The sequence below is a fragment of the Cetorhinus maximus genome, chromosome 2 (genome assembly GCF_964194155.1).
Source record: "Cetorhinus maximus chromosome 2, sCetMax3.hap1.1, whole genome shotgun sequence".
Lineage (NCBI taxonomy): Eukaryota > Metazoa > Chordata > Chondrichthyes > Lamniformes > Cetorhinidae > Cetorhinus > Cetorhinus maximus.
In genome coordinates this window covers 134,480,666-134,490,059 of record NC_135880.1, presented here as the reverse complement: position 1 = coordinate 134,490,059, position 9,394 = coordinate 134,480,666, and the positions used below count along the sequence as shown (strand labels likewise).

The window sequence follows — 9,394 nt, the reverse complement described above, 5'->3', positions numbered from 1 at the left end:
CTGCGCATGCGCAATAGACCGGGCCGGGCTGTCTGTGGTCAGTGTCCGAGCCCCGGGCGTCTCCTTGTTTTTGGGGGTCAGTGTCAGCGGCCGCCGGGAGGCTTCACTGCCTCCATGGACTCCCAGCGGGTAAGTGCCTGGCCTCTCGCCTGAGATAGGGATGAGTCGGGTCCCTCCCACGCCTTCACCCGCAACGACGACGGAGTCTGAGGCGATAGCAAAAGAGAGGAGCCCGGTCAGAGCCGCGGCTCCAGATTGACCCGCACCTCTCATTCCGGCTCCAGTTTGACCCCACCCGCTGCTCCGGTGTGACCCGCACCGCACCCGCCCCCCCATCGTGGTCTCAGGTTGACCCCCATCATCCCTTTGCAGATCCTGGTTGGTACTCCCCGCCCCCACTGCTGCAGGTTGGCTCTCCCCTCCCCCCCCTCCCTCTCCTCTTCTCCCCCCCCCCTCCCTCTCCTCTTCTCCCCCCCCCCTCCCTCTCCTCTTCTCCCCCCCCCCTCCCTCTCCTCTTCTCCCCCCCCCTCCCTCTCCTCTTCTCCCTCCCTCTCCTCTTCTCCCCCCCCCCTCCCTCTCCTCTTCTCCCCCCCCCCTCCCCCCCCCCCTCCCTCTCCTCTTCTCCCCCCCCCTCCCTCTCCTCTTCTCCCCCCCCCTCCCTCTCCTCTTCTCCCCCCCCCTCCCTCTCCTCTTCTCCCCCCCCCTCCCTCTCCTCTTCTCCCCCCCCTCCCTCTCCTCTTCTCCCCCCCCCTCCCTCTCCTCTTCTCCCCCCCCCTCCCTCTCCTCTTCTCCCCCCCCCTCCCTCTCCTCTTCTCCCCCCCCCTCCCTCTCCTCTTCTCCCCCCCCCTCCCTCTCCTCTTCTCCCCCCCCCTCCCTCTCCTCTTCTCCCCCCCCCCTCCCTCTCCTCTTCTCCCCCCCCCTCCCTCTCCTCTTCTCCCCCCCCCTCCCTCTCCTCTTCTCCCCCCCCCTCCCTCTCCTCTTCTCCCCCCCCCTCCCTCTCCTCTTCTCCCCCCCCTCCCTCTCCTCTTCTCCCCCCCCCCTCCCTCTCCTCTTCTCCCCCCCCCCTCCCTCTCCTCTTCTCCCCCCCCCTCCTCTCCTCTTCTCCCCCCCCCTCCCTCTCCTCTTCTCCCCCCCCCTCCCTCTCCTCTTCTCCCCCCCCCTCCCTCTCCTCTTCTCCCCCCCCCCCCCTCTCCTCTTCTCTCCCCCCCCTCCCTCTCCTCTTCTCTCCCCCCCCTCCCTCTCCTCTTCTCTCCCCCCCCCCTCTCCTCTTCTCTCCCCCCCCTCCCTCTCCTCTTCTCTCCCCCCCCTCCCTCTCCTCTTCTCTCCCCCCCCTCCCTCTCCTCTTCTCTCCCCCCCCTCCCTCTCCTCTTCTCTCCCCCCCCTCCCTCTCCTCTTCTCTCCCCCCCCTCCCTCTCCTCTTCTCCCCCCCCCCCCTCTCCTCTTCTCCCCCCCCCTCCCTCTCCTCTTCTCCCCCCCCCCTCCCTCTCCTCTTCTCCCCCCCCCTCTCCTCTTCTCCCCCCCCCCCCTCTCCTCTTCTCCCCCCCCCTCCCTCTCCTCTTCTCCCCCCCCCTCCCTCTCCTCTTCTCCCCCCCCCTCCCTCTCCTCTTCTCCCCCCCCTCCCTCTCCTCTTCTCCCCCCCCCTCCCTCTCCTCTTCTCCCCCCCCCTCCCTCTCCTCTTCTCCCCCCCCCTCCCTCTCCTCTTCTCCCCCCCCCTCCCTCTCCTCTTCTCCCCCCCCTCCCTCTCCTCTTCTCCCCCCCCCTCCCTCTCCTCTTCTCCCCCCCCTCTCCTCTTCTCCCCCCCCTCTCCTCTTCTCCCCCCCCTCCCTCTCCTCTTCTTCCCCCCCCTCCCTCTCCTCTTCTCCCCCCCCTCTCCTCTTCTCCCCCCCCTCCCTCTCCTCCCCCCCCTCCCTCTCCTCTTCTCCCCCCCTCCCTCTCCTCTTCTCCCCCCCTCCCTCTCCTCTTCTCCCCCCCTCCCTCTCCTCTTCTCCCCCCCTCCCTCTCCTCTTCTCCCCCCCTCCCTCCCTCTCCCCTCCCCCTCCCTCCCTCTCCCCTCCCCCTCCCTCCCTCTCCCCTCCCCCTCCCTCCCTCTCCCCTCCCCCTCCCTCCCTCTCCCCTCCCCTCCCCCTCCCTCCCTCTCCCTCCCTCTCCCCCTCCCTCCCTCTCTCCCTCCCCCCTCTCCCCCTCCCTCCCTCTCCCCTCCCTCTCCCCTCCCTCTCCCCTCCCTCTCCCCTCCCCCTCCCCCTACCCTCCCTCTCCCCTCCCCCTACCCTCCCTCTCCCCTCCCCCTACCCTCCCTCCCCACCTCCCCCTCCCTCGCCCCCCTTGCCCCAGATTCACCGTCTCCACACCCCCCCCCCCATTCAAGCCACTTCCGCCCCCCACCCTCCATCTTCAGATCGACCCTCACAGCACCCCCCTCCCCCCTCCGAGTTGACCCGTACTGGCTCCAGGTTGACCCTTACAGCCCCCTCCCGGCTCCGGATTGACCTGCACGCCCTCAACCCCCGGCTCCAGATTGACCCACATCCCCTGCACCTCCACCCCGTGGCTACCGATTGACACCCCCCCCCCCCCCCCCTCAACAGATTTACATGCACCACCCCCCTGCCTCCGTGTGAGATTACAGATTCATCCCCAAATCTCTGATCCTGGCTGCAGCTTCACCCCCACCCCAACTTAGTCCAGTTCTATTCGATTTATTGTTTATTAATTTATTTTGGTTTTATTCAATTCAGTTTGGTTTTAGTTCTGTGATTAGTTTGGTTTGAATCTTTGGGGGCTATTCCCAACCCCAGTTTATTTGCCATGGTCAAAGGCTCCTATGATATTTAAGATCCACAAGGCAAGGTCAAAGGCTGCTATGATATTTAAGATCCACTTGTTGTGTTCAGGTTTGGAAGAGGGATGGGATGTGGGGGTGAGTTTGGGATGGGGTGGGTGAAATGGGACAGTTTGGTTATTCGCATTCCCAACAGGCTGTTGCAGAGGAGTGAAAACGTTGCATCATTGTGGTGTGTTAAGTGACCTTCCCCCCACCCCCCATCCCCTGCCGGCTGGTTTTAGCAGTTGTCAGTCCACAGGATATTAGACTTGCAGATCAATATTGGGACTAACGTAGGGTGTTGGCCGGGTTACGAATGATTTATTGCAAAATGGGTTTACATTGTATCCTTCAATAAGTGTATATGCTGAGTATCTGTGCTGAAGTGTTACAAACTTGCTTCCATGAGAAACAATATTACATTTTCTGGAAGTAGTTAATTCTGCAGATGATCTTTAAGTCCTTGTTTAACTACTTGTTCAGTAACAATGGAAGTCTGAGACAAGATTAGCTGTAGTAGCAATGTCCGTTTTGGTATCTTGGAGCTGCAAGATTAGAAAGAAATCCTGTATCATAGTGTTCAGCTGATTTTTTTATATATATAAGTATCTGCGCTAAATCCTAATCTATATGTTGTCTGAGCCAAAAATGGTGTGACTGCTGTCTGATTCAACCCACTGTGACGAGCATTTACAGGATTAGTGGATTGGCAGATTGATCTCGTCAGTGTATGTTATACTGGTAACAGTGTAGTTTGGCAGTAAAGAATTTCTCTTTTAAGAATCAGAGGATATGATTAGAACCACTATCTAGATTGCTTGTTTGGACTGAATTAAAATTTGCTTGGCTCTTGGCAATTGGGTGTGGGTGCCCGTGGCACTTTGACATGTGCGACAGTCTGACCCATCCCTTTGCACAGGGATTGTGAGAGGTGGAAAGATGAGGGTGAGTGAGACTGACAATGTCTGCATTGATTTTTAAAGTGAGCATAATCTGTCCACTCCTGTATTCTAGTCATCTCTTTCCTGCATGAGTCTTTCATTCTTGCTCTCATGCTTAACATGCATAGGGGAGCTGATGTACTTCAAAGGGAAAAATTAAATGGAGCATAAGTGACTGCATAGGAGACCAGGGTGTGTCTGCATGGATGAGAGAATGCTGATTGTGTACCATGACAAGACTTGACACTTTATACCTCTGCTGTATAATATCACTGCTGTATAATACCACTATGGTGTAACCAGACTATCACTCCAGATACCCAGGGTAATGCTCTGGGGACCTGGGTTCAAATCCCACCTTGGCAGATGGTGAATTTGAATTCAATAAAAAAAAATGATGACAATGAAACCACTGTTGATTGTCATAAAAACCCATCTGGTTCACTAATGTCATTTAGGGAAGGAAATTTGGCGTCCTTACCTGATCTGGTCTGGCCTGGCCTGCATGTGACTACAGAACCACAGCAATGTGGTTGACTTTTTTTTTAAAATGCCCTCCAAAATGGCCATTTCATGCCAAGTCAGTTCTCAAGGGCAATTAGGGATGGACAATAAATGCTGGCCCAGCCAGCGATACCCACATCCCATGTACGAATAATAAACTTCTGAAGAATCTAGTTTTTTTTTCTATTGTCTGTTTTACCCAGACTTGTCTATCTAATGTCACTGTAACAGTTCACTGGAGATGGTGGCTGCAGGTCTGTAGTTACAATGCAATGGTTAAAAAGTGTTGGCATCATGCATGTCAGTAGGATGAACTTGTTTTGGGGGTCAAGCCTCATTATTTTTGCACTCAATTCAATGGAGATGACATACCTGCCCATTCTGTTGCTTCACCTAAGCTAAGGAGATTTACTTGACCTTTCTTTGCTCTTTTAAATGCTAGATTGCAGCAAGTGATTGGGTAAATTTTATAAATCTAATAATTCACTGACAAGAAAATGTTCTAAAATAATAGATGCAGGATTAGGGTCAAAGGAGATGCATAGCTGATGAGTGATTACATAGAAATTAGGAGCAGGAGTAGGTCATTCGGCCCTTCGAGCCTGCTCTGCCATTCAACATGATCATGGCTGATCCTCTATCTCAACACAGTACTTTCATGCTCTCCCCATGTCCCTTGATGCCTTTAATGTATAGAAATCTATCTATTTCCTCCTTAAATATATTCAGTGACTTGGCCTCCACAGTCTTCTGTGGTAGAGAATTCCACGGATTCACCACCCTCTGAGTGAAGAAGTTTCTCCTTATCTCAGTCCTAAATGGTCTACCCCATATCCTGAGACAGTGACACTTTGTTCTAGACACCCCAGACAGCGGAAATATCATCCTGTCGTCTTAATCACTTTCATTTTAACCACTGAGGCTGAGAAATTCAATAAGGTGATACACAAGTTTGATACGCAAGATAAGGGCTCATGGAGTTGGGTGAGGGCGTAATATTAGCATTGGTAAAGGATTGGTTAATAGACAGGAAGCAGAGTAGGGATAAATGAGGCATATTCATATATTGGAGTATATGAATAAAGAAATCTTGCTACAATTGTACAGGGCTGGAGTACTGTGTGCAGTTTTGGACTTCATATCTAAAGAAAAATATGCTTGCCTTGGCGGTACAGCAAAGGTTCATTATACTGGTTCCTGGATGAGAGGGTTGCCCTCCTATGATCGGCTGAGTAAATTGGGCCTATGCTCTTTGGGGTTTAGAAGAGCGCAAAGTGATCTCATTGAAAAGTACAAGATTCTGAAGGGGCTTGACGGGATAGGCACTGAGGAATCTAGAACATGGGAAGAATCTCAGGGTGAAGTGTTGATCATTTAGGACTGAGGCGAGGAGAAATTTCTTCACTCGAATGATTGAGAGCCTTGGAATTCTTTACCTCAGAGGATTGTAGATGCTCTATCATTGAGTTTTTCAAGGTTGAGATGGACAAATATTTGGTCACATGGAATGGTGAGTGTGTGGGTAAATGGAGTTGAACAGATGATCAACCATAACCATATTGAATGGCGCAGCAGATTTGAGGGGTCCATTGCTCCTATTTCTTATTTTCTTATTCCAGGAATGCATTTACGAAGAATAGGGTGAGAAAATAAACAGAAGTAATTTTTTTTTTAAAGTGCAACATGCCAGAAAACGCAGGCTGAAAGTAAAGATACAGAAGTAGGGAGGCGAAATTAAAGAGAGAGAACTAAGAAAAGGACAGGTTTTTTTTTTAAAGAAATAACTTTTGGACACTGTTTAAAAATTTGCTCATTTAGGACAGATGAGGAGAAATTTTTTCTGAGGGTTGAGAGTCTTTGGAACTCCCTTCCTCAAAAGGCAGTGGAAGCAGAGCCTGAATATTTTTAAGGCAAAGGTAGATAGACCCTTGATTTACAAGGGGGTGAAATCGGGGGTAGGTAGGAATGTGGAGTTGAGGTTACAATAAGATCCTATTGAATGGCGGAGCAAACTTGAGGGGCTGAGTGGCCTACTCCTCCTAATTCGTATGTTCGTATGGTGGATTGTGTAATGGGTGCCAGATAAGGCGCAAATGAGTCTAGATGCAGAGCCACAATTTGCACAAGATATGCCGAAGGCTTGTGATCAGCTGCTGCATTGGGCCAGTGTGTCCAAACTAGACATCACAATCCTTCTCAATCTGGGTTAAACATTGGACACGCTGGAGTTTGAGTGACAGCATGACCCAGGAAAAATTTGGGAAAGTGAACTGTGCTACAGAGCACTAAACCATTTCCTTTTAGCCACAAGCATCTTGCTGGACTGTGGGATGTCCACCATGTTGTAACATTATTAATAAACAACCTCCTTTTGGTCTGAGACAAGCCACAGGCGAGCCTCTAATTGTTAAAATTGCACACCCTTTAATCGAAACAATCATGGAAATGGGTGAGGGGCAAAGCCTTTACATGTAGTACATATATATGCCTAACGCTTGCATAGGAAGCTCTAGCATAAACTTCTATCCCTATATCAAATGCAATATTGGTGTTGGTACATAGATAGAATGTAATTTTGTTAGGCGGCTAACAAATTTCTCTTTATCATAGGATGCATTGCAAAGAATTATCACAACATTGGCAAACAAAGATGATGAAATACAGAATTTCATTGAGACGTTGAACCATACTTTAAAAAATGTTCAGGTAGTACTTCGTATATTCAAGTGTAATATGTTTGTTCTGTACTTAAAAATGAAAACTTATGCATGTATTTGACTCATTCAAACTTTTTTCTTCCTCATTTATTTCTTTCATTTATTGCCTATATGGAAATTTGGTAATTGCAATTCAACTGTATACAAATCTATCAAAGTAAAAGATGAACTAAATAAATTGCTGAATATTTCTTGACAAGGCGTTGCTATAGCCTATTTCCCAAAATAAGCTGCTTATTGTAAAAAGTGATAATTGTTGTGGTAACATGTACAATCAACTTTTGTTTAAGTAAGAGTACTTATCATTAGGGTTTTACTTTGAGGCCACAGCTTTACTCAAAGTGTCTCCTGCCAAAGCAATATGACCACGCGAGATGGCCGCCGATACTTGTCTACGCATGTGCTCTTGTCCACGTTTCAGATTTGTTTAACTTCCCCAGCTGCCATAGTGGGACTTGAACTCATGTCTCCATGCCAATAGTCCAGACTATTGTTATGATATCCATAGAGACTAATACTGAAAGTTCAAATTTCTCTTTCCTAGCTAAAGGAAGGAGACGCAACAAGATTTCACACTTTTACTGTGACAAATTAAAAAGAGCAGATAACTAAATGTTATTTTCTTATCGTAGGCAACTTGTGCTTTAGTCAACCATCAAAATTTGTCCCTTTCTACTTTTTAATGACAACTGAAACCCTCCCCCCAATTTTGTTATGTTACTAAGTCTCCTAATTAGACATTCACCTCTCCTGGAACCAATCAAAAGTGATTCACAGCTCCCAAGGATTTTACTTCTGTTGTTTTCCTTTCCCAATACTAATTTCCACTGAAGTTTTCCTGGGGGTTCTCCTCACAAACTACCCCCCCCCACCCCCCCTTGATACTTTGATTTATACTTGGAGCACCTATAATTTGTTCCTTGGGAATCCCAACAGTTCAAATTTTGTCTACTGTGAAAGAAAATAAAAACTTGCAATTACACTGTGCCTTTCAGTTGTATTGATGCGGGTGTCTAGTATCTAGGCTCTTTCAAAATCTGGCAATTATTGAGTCCCCTATTCTTTGTGTCACAGTGGAATGTCTCTTTTTCCATGAAAGCTATTTCCCCAGGAATTTTTTTAGGCAGCAGGTTTCTAATCCAATGGAGTCTCCTGCTCTGTGAACTGAACACTAATATTTGGAAATAATTGCTTGTCCATATGAGACACCTTAGCACAATCCAGTAACTTAAAATGTCACTACAGATCCAAGGATCCCTAAATTGAACCTTGTCAACCTTTTATGTTATCTACTAAAGTCCATGATATGATACATTCTTCTGTGGAATGACCATCTGTTTTCTGAAATCTATGAAACTCTGACCATGCCCCAAAGGCATTTGATAGATCACCTTTCTTGTAGATTTCATCCAGGAACTCTATTAGAAGGTCCAAACCTTTATCACTATCCAATTGTCAGGCATCCATCTCACAAAATGCTTTACTTCTGATTTTAATTCTTGTAGTAAGTGACAATGCAAAGGCCATACCTTATTTCCTCATTGGTAGAGTTGTAACCCCTGTCCACATAGCCATTTCATTCTTCTACCAATCATATGGCTCAGATTCTAGAGAATATCAGAGGGTAATCATACCCTGACAATTTAAACGTGCTTTCTGCCAATTTCCACAATGGCAAATAGTTTCTTTGCTATTACTATGCATATTTGGACAGACACATCTTCATAAGGATTACCCAGACAAACCATAAGACAGGAATATGAAGGTGGTTAGTTATTTCCCTGTACAACTTCATAATGTGAGTGTGTAGTTAGGCTTGCTGTGAAATGCCCGTAGTCTTCATTTTAACCTGCTGATATGTGTCCGTTTCTTTAGCAAGAAATCAGCTTCTCTATTTAGTCTGGAAATGAAGTGCTTCTTTGATTCTTTCATGTGGTTCCCAGAATTGTCCACAATACCCCAGCTGAGACTAGCCAGTGATTAATGAAGATCTAACATGATTTATTTGCCTATTTGTTCTATTCCTCTACTTATAAACCCAAATAATCCATTTGTTTTTTTTTTGACCAGTTTATCAACTTGGCATGCCACTTTAAGAATTTGTGTGCATGGGAGACCGATTTATGTCTTTCCATCTGCACTTTCCAAAATCATACCATTTATAGTATACTGTCTTTCCACATTAGTCCTCAAAGGACATCACTTGATTCTTTTCAGTGTTGAAGTCTATATGCATTTTCTGCTTATTTCGCCATCCTGACTGTCATACTGAAACCTATAAAGTATTGCATACCTCTTTCAAAGAGCTGAAAATATTATGGGCCAAATGTTCTTCTGTGTTGTACTGTACTATGATTCTATTCATTGCAAATTATTAAAGCTTTTTGACCATTATAACTATATGTCTGTTT

The 9,394-nt window shown here is 47.8% G+C and overlaps 1 protein-coding gene across 3 annotated transcripts in view; it reads left to right on the top strand.

The window, feature by feature from the left end:
* The first annotated feature begins 14 nt into the window (after positions 1-14).
* The window catches only part of fsd1l (fibronectin type III and SPRY domain containing 1-like), a 72,399-nt gene continuing 63,019 nt past the window's right edge, over positions 15-9,394 (top strand). For 2 of the 3 annotated variants that reach the window (XM_078569773.1, XM_078569768.1), the window contains exons 1-2: positions 15-129; positions 6,877-6,972. In XM_078569773.1, the coding sequence (XP_078425899.1) occupies positions 115-129; positions 6,877-6,972 (111 nt within the window). In that variant the 5' untranslated portion in view covers positions 15-114. The remainder of the gene's footprint in view (positions 130-6,876; positions 6,973-9,394) is intronic. The other variant, XM_078569779.1, reaches the window with a different exon arrangement.